The sequence below is a fragment of the Callorhinus ursinus genome, unplaced genomic scaffold (genome assembly GCF_003265705.2).
Source record: "Callorhinus ursinus isolate GAN/ISIS: 27379988/994484 unplaced genomic scaffold, GSC_fseal_2.0 scaffold4, whole genome shotgun sequence".
Lineage (NCBI taxonomy): Eukaryota > Metazoa > Chordata > Mammalia > Carnivora > Otariidae > Callorhinus > Callorhinus ursinus.
In genome coordinates, this window is record NW_027397066.1 from 72,182,321 (window position 1) to 72,204,804 (window position 22,484).

Genomic DNA, 22,484 nt, shown 5'->3' on the forward strand with positions numbered 1-22,484 from the left:
CACACACACACACACACACACACACACACACACACACACACACACACCCATCCTATTCCTCTATGTATCCAGCCATCCAATATCTGACCCATTCTTCTAACTTTATTTCACTTGCAAATGTGCTAAGTATATACTCATTTAAGTCATGATTAAAATACCGAAAATAACACAAACAAATGTAGAGACCTGCCCCGAAGTTAACACCAATCTACATTCAAAGTCCTTCATCCTGGTCCAAATGCAACCAAACTTACATTGTCTGAGCCCCAAATCTCCATACAGTCCACAAGGATATTGTGAGGAGCTTCATTCAATCCTTTATGACTCTGTTCCCCCCCTGGGGTGCATAGAGGTGTGTCAGTGGATACATTTAGTACTTATAGTATGTTAAGGATTTCATTGTGAGCCTACCATTTCCTTTTTAACCCAGCTTCCTTTTGGTTTGTATCTAATATTTCTATGATTTTAGGAATTAAAAAAATCTGCTTTCTAAACAATATCCAAGTTTCCATACCTAATTGTGGCTAGCATGTTCTTTATTTTTATAGACCCTAGAATGGCACTGGCATATTCCATTAAAATAATTTTCGTAACCTCCATTTCATCCTTACTGGCTGTAACTAGGTCCAGAACATCATACTCCTTTGTAGCGTAACTACCATATCAGCAAGGTCAGTAAAGAATGTACCAACTGTTTTGCTTTAGCAGAATGATGCTTCCACAGTATAGAAATGTAGTTTCCAACCATGACCTTTATCTGCCTCTACACCAGATCTGAAACTTCCATTAACAGAGGAGCAGTCATATTCTACATCTACCTAAGATATTTGTATTTGACTCCCATAGACTGTCAGTTTGTGTGTCTTATCTTGTACTCTCATGCTAAGCTCTCCACCAGACTTAAACCTAGTAGCTCAATGACTTCCAAGCAGGGACTCCTTCCACATAATTCAACAGGTGTTATTTTATTTGCACAGCATATAACCTCCTCTTGGCGCAATCCAGTTAATACCTGCATCTCAGCAAGTTTGTCTTGCCTAGATTATATTTTTGTATTTTCATTATTTTTTTGACTATCTTATCAACTCTAGTTAAAAAGTACAAGTGTAAAAAAGTGTTGATCAGAGATACAGCTGAAACAAAGTCAATTACTTTTTAATATTTTAAAAAGAAACCTTTGCAAAGTACTATAGGAACCAGACGAAAAAATTTAAGATAGATTTTTTTTCTATTTAAAAAAATTATTTAATTTTTTGGTAGCAAAACTGGTATATTTATTTCCCATATTTTCTCTGTGAATCACTGACACATTTTCTCAGCTATTGTGTTGCCTCCAATTTAGGTTATACTTTTATCTCATTTTATCATTTTATCTGTGTATTATTCTTCCCTTCCCTCAAATTTTAAATTTCAGCTTAGAGTTCTTTTTATCAGTTTGGCAAGATTCCAGAAAAATTCAGATGTACTATATTCCTTATGGGGAGTCTGTTGTATTAACAGCATAAGCCCTGGTTAAAAAAACCTAGTTTTTTTTGTCTTCTTTTGCCTTTTTAGAAGGGTGCTACTTGATACTCTTTACCTTTTATTTCTTCTTCAAAGTCATGGTCTCAACTGGAAGAAGAAATGAAAATACCCCTTCAGTGACCAAAACAAGTGCTTGGGTTTTATCATTCATTGCCATATGAATCAACGGGTATAATGCAGTCTGTAAATGTGATAAGTTTCAGGAAACCTCCTAAGGGAACCTCCCATATCCATTCCATCATGGTTTGCCTCAATATAAATGAGAAAGAAATAAGATGCCTTCCCTGGAGGATTTGATTTGGTTTATCCTCAGACTCTCTTTGGAGATCTACATGTATTTCCCTAATGTGTAAAGGATAGGTTATAAATTATCAGCCAATATATAAAAAGGTAGAGATAGTATTGTCAAGGATTCCTTTACAGCTTATAAAAATACTCTGTTTTACTGATGATAGTTGCCAAGGACTACATATGTAGGACTTAAAACCTGAGGTTCAACTTGAAAGTGTGCCAGGCACAAGAGAGACAAAAAGACACAGTAATATTATCTTTAGGAATTTGCAATCTACTCAGTAAGCTAGCACTCCTGAACACAGCCATAAGCACATATCCTTGCTGTAACACCAGGCTTCTATAAAAATCAACCAGAGCTGAGGGCTCACATAAGTGATTTTGAGATGATTTTATAGCAGCAAGGAAACATCAATTCACAATTATCCTCCAATTTTAGAAGAATATAGATTAAATACTTTGATATAGAGAACATGTTTCATAAACTGAATTCAACAAGCACAGGAATAAATCTAAATTATATCCATGACATTTTTATGACAAAGAATGATTTAAATATCTTCCATTCAAAATATAAGTAATACTGAAGATTAGATGCCAAAGTTACTTACTTTTACTATGATAAGCCTAGCCAGGTTTTCACATCTCTGGTTATCATTTTCTGTATACTCTACTTCAAACAGAGTATTATAATTTTCTAGTAATTTAGCCATTATCTTGTTGCAGATGTCTTGTTCTTTCATGCCTTCAAGCCCAGGTGGCACACTAGAAATAAGGGGGAAAAATGAGAGGAATTACTTTGTAAAAACAAAATATGCCAGCACAGCTGACTCAGGCATATATTTTGATATCTCCTATATGATTTATCAGCATTCTTATAAGGACACATGCAATTTTCAAGTTCTATGGTGACATGTATGGTATTGCTGGGACAATATTGCATCAATAGCTTGTGCTGAATAAGTAAAGTACATGTTGTTCAGGAAGAAGGTATAGGTTAACATGGGTGCCATAATGCTTTGTATATATTAGAAATTGCTACACGTAGGGGAGCCTGGGTGGCTCAGTCGTTAAGCATCTGCCTTCGGCTCAGGTCATGATCCCGGGGTCCTGGGATTGAGCGCCGCATTAGGCTTCCTGCTTGGCGGGAAGCCTGCTTCTCTCTCTCCCACTCCCCCTGCTTGTGTTCCCTCTTTCGCTGTGTCTCTGTCAAATAAATAAAATCTTAAAAAAGAAAATTGCTACACATAAAGTAACATTTACTTTATGTGATTAAAGCAAAAGTGATTAAAAACAAGTGTTTTTCATCGAAATGAAAAGAATGAATGTTTTATCATGACAGAAACAGCCACAGAAATAATACAACACAATCTTATTGAAGGACTTCTTAGATAATACACAAAAAGTACAAAACTCAAAGAAAAATATGAAAACTTCCAGAAAAAAATACTAATTAATGTTGAAGCTGAGTGATAGATACATGGAAGATTTATTATACTATATACTATTCTCTCTTCTTTTGGGTATGTTTAAAATTTTCCATAGTGAAAAGAAAAATGTGAAAAAGATCTTCTGAATGCACAAGATACCATAAATAAGGTAGAAACACAAGCTACAGATTAGACATGAGTATCTCTTCAGTAACATGGACATTAGCAGTTAGACTACGCAAAGAATTCCTACTAATCAATAAAGAAGTACATTAAAAAAAGACAAAGGACAGGAGTTGAAAAACTCTTAGAAGAAAACAGTTGGACATCAATAATCTTATGATGTAAAGATACTTAACCTCACTGAATAACCAGTGAGAATGCATTAAAAAAGCAACAGAGGTTAATACCCATCTATATCAGTTTCCTGTGGCTGCTGTAACAAATTATCATATACTGTTGCTTAAAACAACAGAAATGTATTCTTTCATGGTTTTGGAGGCCAGCAGAGTACAATCAGTATCACTGGCAGGGCCACACTAGCTGGTAGCAATTCCTTGGCTGTGACTGTATCACTTCAATTTTCAATCAAGGCCAGCATCTTAAAATTCTCTCTGCTCCATCTTCACATGGCCTTCTCTGTGCATTGAGCCCAGAAATAAACCCACACTTTTATGGCCAATTAATCTATGGTAAAGGAGTCAAGAATATAAAATGGGGAAAGGACAGTCTCTTTAATGAATGATGTTGGGAAAACTGAACAGCTATATGCTAAAGAATGAAGCCAGACCATGACCTCACACCATACACAAAATCAACTTAAAATGGATTAAAACTTTGAATGTAAGCCCTGAAACCATAAAACTCCTATAATGTAAATATTATGTGAGCTGAAAATATGGTCTGCCTTTCATTAAAAATGATGGATGACTTAGAGAGCAGAATCAAAAAAAACAAGGGGGTGAAGTTGGAAACCATGGAGAAATATTTCCAGGGCTTGAAACCTAGTCAAGAGAGTCCCAACATTTGCCAGACTGGATATCAGAACTGCCATTGAGTCAACCAGGAAATAAAAGAAATAAAAAAGTACATAAAAACAAGTGAAAATAAAAACACAATTGTTCAAAACCTTTAGCATGCAACAAAAATGGTTCTAAGAGGGAAGTTTATAGCAATATAGGTCTACCTCAACAAGTAAGAAAAATCTCAAATAAGCAACCTAACCTTACACCTAAAGGTGCAAGAAAAAGAACAAACAAAACCTAAAACCAGGAGAAGGAAGGAAATAATAAAGATTAGAACAGAATTAAATTATATAAAAACTAAAAAACAAAACAAAACAAATAGAACAGATCAGTGAAACGAGGACCTGGTTCTTTGAAAAGGTCAACAAAATTGATAAAACTCTAGTCAGACCCCTTCAAAAAAGAGAGAGACAGGAAAGAGAGAAGACTCACAAAATCACAAATGAAAGGGGAGAATAACAACTGACACCACAGACATACAGATGATTGCTAGAGAATATTGTGAAATATTGCCAACAAATTGGGCAACCTAGAAAAAAACGGATAAATGGATAAATTCCTAGAAACATACAACCTACCAAAAGTAAAGCAGGAAGAAATAAAAATTTAAACTGACTGATTACTGGAAACGAATTGATTCAGTAATCAAAAAACTCCCAACAAAGAAAAGTCCAGGGCAAACAGCTTCACAGGCAAATTCTACCAAACATTTAAGAAGAGTTAATACCTATCTTCTCAAACTATTCCAAAAATGAGAAAGGATAAGAACCATATGATCATTTCAATAGATGCAAAAAAGCATTTGACAAGGTAAAACACCCATTCATGATAAAAAACCCTTAACAAAGTAGGTTTAGAGGGAACATGATGCAACATAATAAAGGCCATATATGAAAAACCCACAGCACTTTTGAGTGGGGTGCCTGGCTGGCTCAGTCAGTGAAGTGTGCGACTCTTGATCTTAGGGTCATGGGTTAAAGCCCCAAGTTGGGGGTGAAGATTATATTAAAAAAGAGAGAGAGACTTACGAAAAGCCCATTGCAAACATCATCCTCAATGGGAAAAAATTGAGAGTCTCTCCCCTAAGGTCAGGAACAAGACAAGGAAGTCCACTTTCACCACTTTTATTCAACATAGTACTAGAAGTCCTAGCCACAGCAATTAGACAACAAAGAGAAATTAAAGGCATGTAAATTGGTAAGGAAGAAGTAAAACTTTCTGTATTTGCAGATGACATGATACTGTATAAAGAAAACCCAAAAGACTCCACCAAAAAACTGCTAGAACTGATATATGAATTTAGTAAGTCACAGGATACATCAATGCACAGAGATCTGTTGCATTTCTGTACACCAATAATGAAGCAGCAGAAAGAGAAACTAAGAAAACAATACCATTTACAACTGCACTCCAAATAATAAGATACTTAGGAATAAGCCTAACCAAAGAGAAGAATGACCTGTACTCTGAAAATTATAAACACTGATGAAAGAGATTGAAGATGACACAAAGAAAAGGAAAGATATTCCATGCTCATGGACTGGCAGAATATTGTTAAAATGTCTACAATACCTAAAGCAATCTACACATTTAAAGCAATACCTATCAAAATATTAGCAGTATTTTTCACAAAACCAGAACAAACAATCCTAAACTTTGTATGGAACCACAAATGACCCCAAATAGCCAAAGCAACCTTGAAAAAGAAAAGCAAAGCAATTCCAGACTTCAAGTTATAATACAAAGTTGTACTATGGTACTGGCACAAAAAGTAGACACACAGATCAACAGACCAGAATAGAAAACCCAGAAATGAATCCACAACTATATGGTCAATTAATCTTCAACAAAGCAGTAAAAAATATCCAATGGGAAAAAGTCTCTTCAAAAAATGGTGTTGGGAAAACTGAACAGCAACATGAAAAAGAATGAACCTGGACCACTTTCTTATAGCATACACAAAAACTCAAAATGGATTAAAGACCTAAATGTCCAACAAGGATAAATGGATAAAGAAGATGTGGGATACACACACACTCAGGAGTATTACTCAACCATAAAAAGGGAGGAAATCCTGTCTTTTGTAACAACATGATGACCTTAAAGGCACTATGCCAAAGAAATAAGTCAGAGAAAGACAAATACCATAAAATCTCATGTATATGAGATTTTAAAACAAACAAAAAAACCTGAACTCATAGATACAGAAAACAAATTGATGGTTGCCAGAGGTGAGGGTCAGTAAGAGATGAGCAAAGTGGGTGAAGGTGGTCTAAAGGTACAAACTTCCAGTTATAAAATAAATGTCCTGGGGATGTGATGTACAGCTTAATGACTATAGTTAATAATAATAATGTACTGTATATTTGAAAGTTGCTAATAGGACATCTTAAAAGCTCTCATCACAAGAAAAAAAATTTGTAAGTATATGTAGTGATGGATGGTAACTTAGACTTATTATGGTCATCATTTTATAATATACACATATATTGAATGATTATGTTGTACACCTAAAACTAATATGATGTCAATTATATCTAAATAAAAAAAAGACAGAAATATGTGAAAAATGTAAAAAAAGTTACTTTGTTTTGGGGCACAAAATGAAGATATAATTTTGTGACATCAATAACTGAAAGAGGTGGGGATGGAGCTATAAAAGAGCAGAGTTTTTGTTTTGTTTTGTTTTTTAAGTAATCTCTATGCCCAACATGTGGCTCAAACTCATGACCCTGAGATCAAGAGTTGCATGCTCTACTGACTGAGCTAGTCAGGCACCCTGGAGCAGAGTTTTTGTATGGTATTGAAGTATAACTGGTACTTATTCAAATTATCAGTGTTATAAGTTTAGGATGTTAGATGTAATCCCCATGGTAACTACAAAGAAAATACCTATAGAATGTACGCAAAAGAGAATGAGAAAGAAATTTAAGCATTCTACTGCAAAAAAATTTTAACTAAACACAAAAGAAAACAGTAATGCAGGAAATGAAAGACAAAAGAGCTGTAAGATCAGGGCGCCTGGGTGGCTCAGTTGGTTGAGCGACTGCCTTCGGCTCAGGTCATGATCCTGGAGTCCTGGGATCGAGTCCCGCATCAGGCTCCCCGCTCAGCGAGTAGCCTGCTTCTCCCTCTGACCCTTCCCCCTCTCATGTACACTCTCTCTCTCTCATTCTCGCTCTCTGAAATAAATAAATAAATCTTAAAAAAAAAAAAAAGAGCTGTAAGATCATAGAAAACCTATAGTACAATGACACAAGTCCCTCCTTATCAGTAATTACTTTAAATGTAAATGGATTAAACTCTCCAAAAGATAGAGACTGGCAGAATGAATAAAAACACATGGTCTAACTATATTCTGTCTACAACAGACTCACTTGAGATCCAAAGCCACAAACAGGTTAAAAGTAAAAGGATGGGAAAAGATAATCCATGCATACAGTAAGTGAAAGAGAAGAGAGGTGGCTATAGTAATATTATACATAATAAACTTAAAATTAAAAAAAGGTTAAAAGAGACAAAGTCATTTTATATATATATATTATTTGTGTCACTATATATATTTATATATATGTATTATATAATAAAACTTTCAATACAGCAAGAGATATAACAATTATAAACATTTACACAGCTAATGACAGTCCATCAAAGTATATGAAGAAAAAAGTGGACAGAATTTAAGGGAAAAATAAACAGTCTACAATGGTTCATGAGTTCAACACCCCACTCCCAATAATGTATAGAACAACCAGACAAAAGATAAGAAACGGAGGACTTAAAAAAAACAACAAACCAACTAGATCAGACAGAGAATATTTTGCCCAACAACAACAACCAGAATAACCACTTTCCTCAAATGTGTATGGGACATTTTCCAGGATATACCATATGTTAGGCCACAAATTAATCTCAATATATTCAGAAAGATATTCATTTTACAAAGTAACTTCTTGGACCACAATGGGATGAAGTTAGAAATAATAACATCAAGAAAATTGGAAAATCCACAAAACTGTGGAATTATGTTTACATAATCAGTGGAATAAAAAGTAAATTTCAAGGAAAATTAGAAAATATTTAGAGATGAATGAAAATGAAAACACAACAAAACCAAAGTTTATGGGATGCAGCAAAACAGAGCCTAAGAGGAAATTTATAGTTGTAAACACACTAAAAAGCAACAAAGATCTCAAATAAAAACCTAACTTTACAACTTAAAGAACTAGGAAAGAAAATAAACACAAAACTAGCAGAAGGAGAAAAATAATAAAGATTAGAGCAGAGATAAATGAAATAGAGAAACAACAGAGAAAAATCAATGAAACGAAAAGTTGGTTCTTTGAGAAGATCAACAAAATTGACAAATCTTTAACTAGATGAATTGAAAAAAGAGAAAGGGGTGCTCAAATTTTAAAATCTGAAAGTAAAGTGGGGACACTATTACTGATTCTATAGAAATAAAAAGAATTATAAGAGTATACTATGATATTTGTACACCAACGAACTGGATAACCCAAACAAAATGGACAAATACCTAGAAACACTAAACCTACCAAGACAGAATCATGAAGATATAGAAAATCTGAATAGACCTATAGCTGTAAGAAGACTGAATCAGTAATCAAAAATTTCCCAACAAGAAATGCCCTGGACCTGATGACTTCACTGGTAAATTTTACCAAACACTTAAACTAATACCAATATTTCTCAGTCATTTCCAAAAAACTGAGAAGGAGAAAACACTTCTTAACTCATTCTGTGAGACCAACATGACCTTATGTCAAAGCCAGACAAAGACTACTACAAGAAAACTACAGACCAAAACTCCTTATGAACAATGATGCAAAAATTCTCAACAAGGTAATATCATATTAGGAATATATTTAACCAAGGAAGTGAAATACTTATACAATGAAAACTACAAAATGCTGGTGAAAGAAATTAAAAAAGAAAAATTCTCAACAAACATAATAACATGTTAACAGCAGCATGTTAAAAGGGTTATAGAGCATGACCACATAGGATTTATTCCTGGAATGTACAGACGGTTCAACATACAAAATCCATCAATGTAATATGCCACATCCACAGAAAAAAGGAAAAATCCCAGATGATCATCTTGATTGATGCAGAAAAAACATCTACAAAATTCAACACCCTTTCATCATAAAAAACACTCAATAAGCTAGGAAAAATATCTTAATACAATAAAAGCCATATATGTAAAACCCATAGCAAACATCATATTCAATGGTGAAAAAAATGAAAGCTTTTCATTTAAGAGCAGGAACAAGGCAAGGATGCCTGCTTTCACCATTTTTATTCAACATAGTCTGGAAGTTCTAGCTAGAGCAATTAGAAATTAAAGGCATTCAAACTGGAAAGCAAGAAGTAAAATTATCTGTGTTTGCAGATATGATCTTAAGATCCTCAAAGGTTACACAAAAACCTGCTAGAACTAAAAAACAAATTAAGAAAGGTAGCAGGATACAGAGTCAATAGACAAAAATCAATTGCATTTCTATAAACAATGAACTATCTGTAAAGGAAATCACAAAACTACTCCATCTGCAATAGCATCAAAAGGAATAAAATACTTAGGAATACATTTAACCAAGGAAGTGAAATACTTATACAATGAAAACTACAAAATGCTGGTGAAGGAAATTAAAAAACAAATAAATGGAAATATTTCTAACGTTCATGGATTAGAAGACTTAATATCATTAAAAGGCGAATATTAGCCAAAGCAATCTACAGCGTCTATGCAATCCCTATCAAAATTCCAACAGTATTTTTTTGCAGAAATAGAAAAGTCCATCCTAAAATTCGTATGGAATCTCAAGTGATCCCTAATAGCCAAAACAAACTCAATAAAGAAGAACAAAAATAAAAGACTCAACATTTACTGATTTCAACATTTACTACAAAGCTACAGTAATCAAAACAGTGAGGTATTGGCATAAAGGCAGACTAATGGAATACAATAGAGAGCCCAGAAGCGAACCTTTCCTTAGTCAAATGAGTTTTGACAAGGGTGTTAACACCACTGAGTTCAAAATGGACTATCTTTCAACAAATAGTACTGCAAAACTGGATATTCACATGCAAAAGAATGAAGTTAGCCTGTTACCTAACATCATATACAAAAATTAATTCAAAATGGACCAAGAATCTAAAACAATAAAACTCTTGTAAAAACACATAGAGCAAAAACTTCATGACAATGAATTTGGCAGTGATTTCTTGGCTATGATATGTAAGGCACAGACAACAAAAGACAAACAGACAAATTAGACTTCATGAGAATTTAAAAATTTTGTGCATCATGACACTATCTACAGAATAAATAGGTAACCCACAGAATGGGAGAAAATATCTGTAAATCATATATTTAATAAGGAACTAATATTCAAATTATATAGAGAACTCCTAAATTTTAGCAAAAAAAAAAATCTGATTTAAAAATTGGCAAAAGACACGAATAGACATTTCTCCAAAGAAGATATACAAATAGCCAATAAACATATGAAAAGATGCTCAGCAAGGGGGATCATTAGGGAAATGCAAATAAAAATGACAATGAGATATTATCTCACACCCATTAGGATGGCTACTATCATGGAACACTACATCAAAAACTAATGATATAATGTATGGTGATTAACATAATAATAAAAAAACTCTAGAAAACAACAAGTGTTGGTGAGGATGTAGAGAAACTGTAACTCTTGTGCCCTGTTGGTGGAAATATAAAACACTACAGCCACTATGGAAAAAAGTATGGCAGTTCCTCAACAGATTAAAAATAGAATTAACTATTATCCACAAATTCCACTTCGGACATATGCCCCAAAAAACTGAAAGCAAGGTCTGGAAGAGATATCTGTACACCCATGTTCATAAAAGAATTATTCACAACAGCTAAAATGTGGAAGCAATCCAACTATCTATCAATGGATAAATAGACAAGCAAAAGGTGGTATATACATACAATGGAAAATTATTCAGCCTTAAAAATGGAAGAAAATTCTACAATATGCTACAACATGAATAAACATTGATGGCATTATTTTATATAAAATAAGCCAGCCATAAAAAAAGAAATACTGTATAATTCCACCTACATGAGGTACTTGGAGTAGTCAAAATCATAAACACAAAGTATAACGGCAGTTGGCAGGGGTTAGGGTTGGGGTGAGGAGTTACTATTTAATGAGTATAGAGTTTCAGTTTTACAAGATGAAAAAAAGTTTTGGGGATGGATGTTGGTGATGGTTGCACAACAGTGTTAATGTATTTAATATCACCGACTTGTTCACTTAAAAATGATGATGGTAAATTTTATGTTACATGTATTTTACCACAAAAAAAAATTCACAGAAAAAGGAAATGCATCTACCTCTACATTGCACATAAGACAACTGAGAACACTGACATCTGGTTATCATGACTCCTGAGTTTTGACTGCTTAATAAAAGTCAGGAAGTGATGAGGTAAGATAGATTTGCAATAATCATATTCACATTAACAACATGTTAAAACTATGCATTATAGGGATCACGGCATTTAACAAAAATAAGATTGTTTATTCTTCAATAGAACTACCTTATTCCTTTTTTTTTTTTTTTAAGAGATTTTACTTGAGAGAGAGAGAGAGCACTAGAGAGACAGAGTGAGCACGAGTTGGGGGCAGAGGGAAAGGGAGAAGCAGGCTCAGTCCCAGGACCCTGGGATCATGACCTGAGCTGAAGGCAGATGCTTAACCAACCAAGCCACCCAGGTGCCCCTAGAACTACCTTATTCCCTTTATTATATGAAGTCTAGATCTAGATTAAAAGCAAACTTCAAGAGAATTATTTTAAAAATAAGCCATATTTTACCTTCTTCTGTTAAATAAATTCGAAGTTTACACCTAAGAGCTAATTTTACTTACCTACATGTTCTGAAGACACTTTCATGAATATCATGCCAAAAGTCTGATGTGGTATTTATTATAAAATTTTCAGTGTTGTGAATGTGTCTCATACTCAAGGGTCATGTGCTATGCACATCAGGTGGGACAATGGTTGAAGACTATTGCTCAGTCTAAGCATTCCCCATGGGAGTGATACTGCCCCCAATGAGGAAAAAAATGGTTCTTAGAGTAGGTGAAAAAATTTACTCTTTTTAATATATAAAGTACAGATACATACAGTACACACAGAGATATACAGCACATTCATGATGTTAAAATTTAACTGGGGGGTGGGAGAGATGTGATCAGGGAAAGAAAAAATCTAAGGCGGCTCCTTAGGGAAATGATAATGAAAAAAAAAAAGATTGAGAAACCCTCCTCTAGTCCCTCCTCCAGTAAGTTACTATAAAAGTTTAATACTGGCTTTGAATATGGGATCCACTTGGAGGTGAATGAACAATGCAGAGAAAAGTGGGGCTCTTGGAGTAAAGGTCCAGGTGGAAGGGTCAAGGGCAGCATTTCAGATTCTGAGTTAGAAAATAAGGGTTCAGTACCTGGCTCCACCACTTAAAGTTGCTTAACTGAACCATCATTTCTTCCTTTATAAAATAGACATGTTGTTAACATTAATGTTGTAGGGATCTTCTGAGAATTAAATTTTTTAAAAGTTATGTGAAAATACTTTGCAAAAATCTGGTGTCATAAAATAGTGGTTACCAGGGACTGGGGTGAGGGTTGACTAAAAGGGAAACGAGCAACTGTTTGGAATGATGGAAATGGTCCGTATCTTAACTGTGGTGGTGGTGATGAATTCTGTCAAAACACATAACCACTACACTCAAATGGATGCATTCTACACTCTGTAAATTGTGCCTCAAAAAATCCAACTTTAAAAAAAAAGTACCTTGTAAACTATAATCATACCAATGTTTTTTATTATGCAGAGTAAGATATTAGTTTTCACAGTAACACTGTTGGTTTACACTGAACTTGCAATTGGCTAAAATTCTCTAGTCTTTTTTTGTAGGAATGGCTGTTAAGCCAGGTCTTTCTGTTCCTGATTCCTCACCCTAAATATCTGCTAATCTCCATTTATTTTTTTCACTTATGATAGAAAAAGAAACATTTCCGTAGTCGTCTTCATTATTTTATTTCTAACCTTGCTATTCAACATACTATTCTTCTCACCTTTGTTTCATTGACTACTTTTATATGCTTAGTCTTCTGTCTTAATCTAAGTCATTAATAAAAGGCTTAAGTAGAGAGTGATGAAATATTTCATTTGTAACCTCTCTTTGGGCTGTCGTCATTTGACTCACCCACACCAGTAGAATCTGACTGTTCACCCAGGCCTGAATGTTCCTAATTGCATTATCACTAGATTACATTGCCCAATCTTGTCTACAAACATTCTACGCAAATATCATGTCCTTAACTTATTACTATTTTGCAATTAAAAATGCTGACATGCTGGGACATTCCCCCATTATGTGGTTCTTTTCAAAAGAAAAAAAAACTATTACTGAAAGCAAATGCTGGAGGCCAAATTTAATAACCATTTTAAAAGGTGTAAAAGTTTCCCAATGTATATTGTCCTTTCTATGAATCTACTGCAATTGACTTATACATTGATATGTTTGAATGAAAATTTAATGGAAATGAAAAGCTGGAAGATGTTTTTTAGAGATAACATTCAATAATAAAGCTCCTAATGTTTCTTGGAATTGAGGTGAGGCAGTGGAAACAAAAATTTCCAGAATTGTTTTTGTACCTGGCCCCACCCTTGGCAATGTTTCCTTCTTAAGAACTACTGATGTTGGTGTTTCCAGGTATTCAATTTATGTTATGTATGTCGGCTTCCATTCCCCCCCTCAATGCAGTTTATTAAGAGTGCCACTTACAATCCAGTCAATGAGTTAGTCATTTCTACTCAAAAGCACTAATAGAACATAAAATTTCCTAAATGAAAGTTCTAGACTATTACATCAACAATTATCGGGTGCCTGGGTGGCTCAGTTGGTTAAGCGACTGCCTTCGGCTCAGGTCATGATCCTGGAGTCCTGGGATCAAGTCCCACATCGGGCTCCTTGCTCAGCAGGGAGTCTGCTGCTCCCTCTGACCCTCTTTCCTCTCGTGCTCTCTATCTCTCATTCTCTCTCTCTCAAATAAATAAAATCTTTAAAACAAAACAAACAAAAAAACAATTATCCAACCACGTGTATCTACAAATCAGTATTTTGGCTAAAATGGAAAATCTTACATGAATTGCTTAGACACTTTCAAATATTCAGATGTTTGCCATCAAGTTACCCATCATTTGGGTGGATACATAATTTTTGAAAACTTTCTACTGGATAACTAGATATGTTTCAATTTATTTTAGATATACAGATACATGGTTTCAGCCACAATAGTGAAAAAATAATAACTGATTATTCTTAAGGATAGTTGATATTACACTACAAAAATAAAAATTAGATAGAAGTTGATATACTTAAGAACATGAAAATTGGGGTATTGTTATTGCCATTTTTGGTAGTTCTCCAAAGACTTGCCATGCTATTTATTATAACTAAGTATCTCTTTAAGTGTCTTCTAGAAAAACTGTCAATAGTATAGACCTGGGCGCCTGGGTGGCTCAGTCGTTAAGCGTCTGCCTTTGGCTCAGGTCATGATCCCAGGGTCCTGGGATCGAGCCCCGCATCGGGCTCCCTGCTCGGCAGGAAGCCTGCTTCTCCCTCTCCCACCCGCCCTGCTTGGGTTCCTGCTCTCGCTGTGTCTCTCTCCCTGTCAAATAAATAAATAAAATTAAAAAAAATAGTATAGACCTAAGGAGAATACTGAGGTAAAGGTAAAGGGGTGAATGTGGTTTTTCTAAACCACTACCAGAATTGAAAGAGTATCAGTGTCTCAAAGATAAACATTTATCTGAAAGGGTTACAATTAGAAAGGGTCTAACAGACTCTGGGTGAAGAGGAGTGCCCTGACTTAAAATCTGCCTCAAATTTCCCATGACTCCCATTTTTATACCAGGATGTGGCTGATGTTGAAGCAGAAGATTAGCAGGGATGGGTTAATAACTCTATTAAATCTTGTTCAACTCTAACACCCAGAAGCAGCCAGCGTATCTCTGGAGTTCCAGATAACCTGTGTTAGACAGAAAAGCTAAAACATGACAAGAAAGAGCACATGGAGTGGTGCGGGGTGTACAGAGGCATAAGCCCTTTGCTGGTTGCTCTGCAATGCTGCTGACTAGGAAGAGCTATGGTGTCAGGGCCAGAGTGACTGCCCCTGTGGTGCTTCTGCTGCTTATTACACTTGTCACCCGGGCCCCTCATTTGCAGCATCAGCACCGGAATGACACCTTGGATCTCCACCATTTCTGTAACTCTACTTTTCTCAAGAAGTACAATGATACACTCGGGAGAGTGTGGACTACTGATGACTAGTGATTGAATAGCAGAGAAGGTGATTGTATATGCACAAGTTCTACCAAATTTAACAAAATGTAAGGATTTTGTAGAAACTCTAGGACAACCTCTCATTTTAAAGCATGAGGTGAAAAAAATCTCACTTTCCATTTAAAGACTTAATTTCAGGGTCTTAACTATAAGAAACTTTTCAAAGTCATTGTTCACTAAGTATCAGTCTTAGTCCTACGCTTGCTTATGAATTTTATCCCAACCAAAAGAGATTAAGATCAGACTGTTAGCAGCCTGAATGCCTCAAGTAATTTCTAGTGTTTTTCTCATCATTTTATCCTGGCTTTAGCATCTGATGATATAACAGTACATTCTCAATCTCACAGCTTTTATTCAGGATGTTCTTTTTTCCCTATAAAGACTTTCTTCTCCTTCTTCACTTAGTTAAGTCTAATTATCTTCCAAGGTTAACGATGTTATGCCCCCCCATCCCATCAGAATTAACTGCTGCTTCTTTATTCTCAGAGAATTCATTTATTTTTCTAGCATAGCATTTATTAGATTTTTTATTGTATTTATTTATATATTTTTTAGGATTTTATTTATTTATTTGACAAAGACAGACACAGCAAGAGAGGGAACACAAGCAGGGGGAGTGGGAGAGGGAGAAGCAGGCCTCCCGCTGAGCAGGGAGCCTGATGAGGGGCTCGATCCCAGGACCCTGGGATCCCGATCTGAGTCGAAGGCAGATGCTTAATGACTGAGACACCGAGGCGCCCTAGATTCTGTTTTGTGTCATAATTTGCTGTGAAGATAATTCTCTCCATTACACTGTATCTTAAGGGCAGGGAGTCTAATTCATCTTAAATCTCCAACAGAGCCTAATACTTACAAAAACTAAAAAAAAATGCATATTCTTAGAAGAACTTATCTTTCTAGTTCCTTTTCAATTGAACTAAAAAGTTACTTGCCACTTTCAGTTATAAGATGAGTAAGTTCTAGGGATCTGAAGTACAGCATGGTGATTATAAATAAAAATACTAAATTATATATTTGAAAGTTGCTAAGAGAATAGATCTGAAGTGTTCTCAACACAAAAAGGAAATGATAATTATGTGACATGATGGAGGTGTTAGCTAATGCTATGGTGGTAATCTTTTCGCAATATTAAATCAATACACTGTACACCTTAAATTTACAATGTTATGTGCTAATTATATCTCAATGAAGCTGGGAAAAAACAAATTCTTAATGGCACCAAAAAATGTGAATTTTCTCTTTGTACATAAACAGACCACATGTTCATACTGTATAATATAAAATATAGCATGAAGAATATACTCAATGTTCTTACTGTTTGTATCAGAATAAATAAGTATATATGACACATTTCATCTCCAATGGGAAGAAATATTCCCCAAATTAGCAAGTTACAGGCAAAATCACACATCTTTGATCTAAGTAATCTTTGAGAAGGAACAACGGAAATGTTTCCAAATGAGCTAAAAAAAAAAAAACTTTGACAAGGCTTTTGATGAAATCAATACCAAGAAACCCATGGTCTTCACCAAGAGTTCATCTTGCAATGTTCCTGAAAATAAAGGAAAACTTGGATTGTTCATTGCTATAGCATCAATCCATTTTCAGGTCTCAGTAAAGACGCATAACAGCTGTTGCAAAAACAGTAAAAAAAAAAAAAAAAAAAAGAAAGAAAAAAAAGACGATGTTACTCGTTTCTTTCCCTCCCGTACTCTGCAGAGATACATGAATTTTATTCTAAACCTTAGCCCAGTGAATACTACAGAAAAGTTTCTTCAAGTAGCAAACCTAACACAAATTTCAGCTCTCTGCCTTTTCTTTTTTTTAACCGTGGTTAAGAAAAAAAGCAGGTAATATAGAATTTACCATCTTAACCATTTTTAAGTGTACAATTCCGTAATGTTAAGTATATTCACATTGTTGTGAAACAGATATCCAAAAGTTTTTCATCTTGCAAACTGAAACTCTATAGCCATTAAACAACTTCCCTTACTCTGCTCCCCCTGGGCCCTGGCAACCAACAATCTACTTTGTGTTTCAATGAATTTGACTACTTTTGATACTTCACATAAGCGTAATCATACAGTATTTGTCTTATTGTGGATTTTTTAACTTAGCATAATGTCCTCCAGGTTCATCCATGTTGATGCAAATGACAGAATTCCCTTCTTCTTTAAGGCTTCCCTCGTGTGTGCGTGTGTGTGTGTGTGTGTGTGTGTGTGTGTGTCGCATTTTGTTTACCCATATATCCAATCAATTGACGTTTTGTTGCTTCCATCATGGCTAATATGCCTTGCCTCTTTTTATATGGAAGTGTTTAACAGCAACAAAAATTTTTTAATTTTTAAAAATTTTTTGCAACAGTGTTTAAATGTCAAGACAAGAAAGAACAGAGTAAGAAAAATGAACAAATTCTAAAGTTAGCCTTTACCCAACCAAAGTGAGCCAAAATATTTGGAAATAACCAACATTTTCTGTTTACTTCCAGAAAAATAAAACAATAAAATGTAAACTTCCTGAATTTAGTTGGTCTGCAATAGCTAAGCCAAAGTGGGTCTTTTTTTTTTTTTTATAGATTTTATTTATTTGAGAGACAGAGAGAAAGAGATAGAAAGCACGAGAGGGAAGAGGGTCAGAGGGAGAAGCAGACTCCCTGCTGAGCAGGGAGCCCAATGTGGGACTCGATCCAGGGACTCCAGGATCATGACCTGAGCCGAAGGCAGTTGCTTAACCCACTGAGCCACCCAGGCACCCCAAGTCAAAGTGGGTCTTAAGAAAATCCAAAATAAGACAACACATAATTTGGACAACACATAATACTGTATAAGGTATTATATATTTCTGTGTTCTTCAGAAGGACATTTTGTCAATTTCCCAAAAAGGTAAATACTTTATCAGTAGCAAAAATGAAAATGGGCATGAACTTATTTATCTCTTCCTTTAAGGCAGCCCAGGGGAATGCAGGAGAATGCTTCTGTCCAAGTAGAGTTAGAATACTTTTCTAAACTCTAAATTGTCAGCTATCTATCCATAAATCCAACCATTCATCTGTCCACCAATTAATCAAAGTACCAGAGGCTAGGCAAACACTGACACTTCTAGATGGTAAATCAGATTCTTTCCCAAAAGAAGCTTACAAGCGGCATCAGGGGGAGTAGACAGAAAAGACAAATGTTAATAGGCTTAAACAACTATACAAAAGATGACAGGGATGCAAAATATATGTCTGTTCAAAATGTTATGATAACTCCAAGAAAAGTAACTATTACTTGTTATTCCCATCACCACCATTTTCCACTTTTCTAGCTCTTACTTTCGTGATTATAATCCCATTGGGATATTACTCTGTCAGGTCAAATCAGTACAAGTTCAAGAAATTCCACAGTGCTTCTCTAACACCCCATCACAGATTTGTAACTTTCACAAAGATTTTCTTACGATTGGAGGTTACTCTTTGTATTTCCTCTCAGTTTCAGCTGCAGCAGAGCACCAGATAAAAGACCCCTCATAACTTTAAAGTAAAATCAGAACATTTTTATTATCTCTCTGAAAACAGGCAATCTCCAAGTAATAAACAGCTGTGTCTTAAAAATTCACATTGTAACTCTGACAACCATAAACACTGATGAAAGAAATTGAAGGTGATACTAACAAATGGAAAGATATTCCATGCTCATGGATTGGAAGAATTAGTATTGTTACAGTATCCATGCTATCCAAAGCAATGTATAGATTCAATGCAATCCCTATCAAAGTAGCAATAGCATTTTTTCACAGAACTTCAATAAACGATACTAAAATTTGTATGGAACCATGAAAGACCTCAAATAGCCCAAACAATCCTGAGAAAGAACAAAGGTGGACCTATCACAATCCCAGATTTCAAGATACACTACAAAGTAGTAGTAGTAAGGTACCAGCACAAAAACAGATACAATAAATACATGGAACAGACCAGAGAGCCCAGAAATAAACCCATGTTTATATGGTCAATTAATCTATGACAGAAGAGGCAAGAATATACAATTGGGGAAAAGACAGTCTCTTTAACAAATGGTGTTGGGAAAACTGGACAAGATGCAAAAGAATGAAACTGAACTAATAACACCATATATAAAAATAAACTCAAAATGGATTAAAGATCTAAATGTGAGACCTGAAACTATAAAAATCCCAAAAGAGAACAAAGTAGCAATTTCTCAGGCATCGGCCATAGCAACATTTTTCTAGATATGTCTCCTGAGGCAAAGGAAACAAAAGCAAAAATAAACTATTGGGACTACAGAAAAATAAAAAGTTTGCACAGCAAAGGAAACCATCACCAAAACAAAAAGGCAACCTACTGAAGGGGAGAAGACATTTGCAAATGATGTATCTGATGAGGGGTTAAGATCCTAAATTATAAAGAATTTGTACAACTCAACACCAAAGCAACAAACAATCCAATTAAAATGGGCGGAAGACATGAATAGACATTTTTCCAAAGAAGACCAATAGATGGCCAACAGACACATAAAAGATACTCATCATCACTTCTCATCAGGGAAATGCAAATCACAACTACAATGCAGTATCACCTCACACCTGTCAGAATGGCTAAAATCAACAACACAAGAAACAACAGGTGTTGGCAAGGATGTGGAGAAAAAGGAACCCTTGTGCACTGTTGATGGGAATGCAAACAGGTGCAGCCATTATGGAAAACAGTATGGAGGTTCCTCAAAAAAATTAAAAATAGAAATACCTTATGATCCAGTAATTCCACTACTGGGTATTTACCCAAAGAAAACAACAATACTAATTTGAAAAGATATATGCACCCCCATGTTTTTTGCATTATTTACAATAGCTAAAAAATGGAAACAACTTGAGTGTCCATCAATAGATGGATAAAGATGTGATGTGTATGTATATATATCCATTTATATATATGTAATACATATATATATTACATATGTATAAATATAAATGGAAGATTACATAAAAGGATGAGATCTTGCCATATGAGACAACAGGAATGGACCTAGAAGGTATAATACTAAGTGAAATCCAGCCTGAGAAAGACAAATACTATATGATTCCACTTATATGTGGAATGTAAAAAAAAACCAAATGAGTAAACAAACAAAAAACAGAAGCAGACACATAAATATGGAGAACAAACTGATGGTTGCAAGAGGGAAGGATGGGCAAAATGGGTGAAGGGAAGTGGGGGATGCAGGCTTCCAGTTTTAGAATAAAATCAGGGAAATAAAAGGTACAGCATGGGGAATATGGTCAATGACATTATAACAGCATTATATGGTAACAGACGGTAGATACACACTTGTAGTAAGCAAAGCATAATTTATAAACTTGTTGAATCACTATGCTGTACACCTGAAACTAATGTAACATTGTGTGTCAACTATACTTAAAAAATAAAAAAAGTTCACATTTTAGGTTAGCCACCTAGACTACAGAACATATTCTTTCATTTCAAAAAAAGAAGCAAGCATGGTGTTTAGGTTCTTAGGTCACACTCCAAAAAATCAGTTTAACACATAAATTAGAAGACTTACATTCTTCACAACATAAATGAGACTAGGAGAGCAAGAAAAGCATATTATATTATGTGAAAAAATATTTTTGTGTATTTGTTCAGAAACCGGAAAAAAGTAACAAAGAGAATGATACATGCAAGAAGTAGAAAAGGAATACTTATTGAGTACTTACTATGTAGTGGACACTATGCTAAATATTTGGAATCCATAATCTGATTTAATCCTTGCAACAGTCCTAGGAGGAAGATGCTGGTATAAACTACTGTTCTGTTAGAGATAAAGCAACATTACGCAAAGTGAAAAAACAAGATGCTAGAGACCACATACTGTGTGATTCCATTTGTATGGAATGTCAAGAAGGGAAAATTTAGAGAGACAGACAGTAGATTAGAGGCTGCCTGCAGACTGAGTCAACTGTAAAGGGAGCTTGAGGGGGTCTCACTGGAGTAAAAATGTTCCAAAACTGATTTGTGATGTTTATATCATTCAGCAAATTTACTAAAAAGTCATTGAAATGTATACTTGAAATGGGAGAATCTTAGAATATGTAAAAATATACCCCAATAATAAAGCTGTTACAAAAAAAAAAAAAAGATGGAGAAACACAGGCCTAGAGTTTAAGGAATTTACCCAAGTTCACTATGTTACTTTCCTATTGTCGCTATAACAAATTACCAAACTTAGCGGTTTAAAACAATACAAATTATTATCTTACAGTTCTGGAGGCCAAATGTCCAAAATGGGACTTGCAGGGTTAAAATCAAGGTGTTGGCAGGGCTGCATTCCTTCCCAGGGGGAGAATGATTCTTTGCCTTTCTGGCTTCTAGAGGCTTCTTCTTGAATCATTCTGACCTCTCCTTCCATCATTGCACCTCCTTCTCTGACCCTCCTGCCTCCCTCTTATAAGTTCCCTTTTGATTACACCAGGTCTAAATGGATGATCTCATCTCAAAATCTTTCTCTTAATCATGTCTGCAACATCTCTTCTACCATAGAAAGTAACATATTCACAGGTTCCAGGGATTAGGATATGGACATCTTTGGGGGTTATTCTGTCCCACTGCAGGCACTTCTCTAGACAGATTTAAAACCAAATCCAAGGCCAGGCAGTCTGAGCACCTGTTTGCATAAGCACTACATTACTATCCACTCCTGGCCCACAGTAAGAAAGCACTGGGACAGTTCTGAAAATGTCTTCTCAAAATAAACTGGACACGCAGAAAGAAAAGATTCTGGGGTTTTCTTTCTTT

At 35.0% G+C, this 22,484-nt stretch overlaps 1 protein-coding gene across 9 annotated transcripts in view; it reads right to left on the reverse strand.

Annotated features, from left to right (window-relative positions):
• Positions 1 to 22,484, reverse strand: part of FAM13A (family with sequence similarity 13 member A) — a 368,559-nt gene that overhangs the window by 205,450 nt on the left and 140,625 nt on the right. For all 9 annotated transcript variants that reach the window (XM_073891947.1, XM_073891949.1, XM_073891945.1 and 6 more), the window contains one exon: positions 2,427 to 2,580. In XM_073891947.1, coding sequence (XP_073748048.1) covers positions 2,427 to 2,580 — 154 coding nt within the window. The remainder of the gene's footprint in view (positions 1 to 2,426; positions 2,581 to 22,484) is intronic.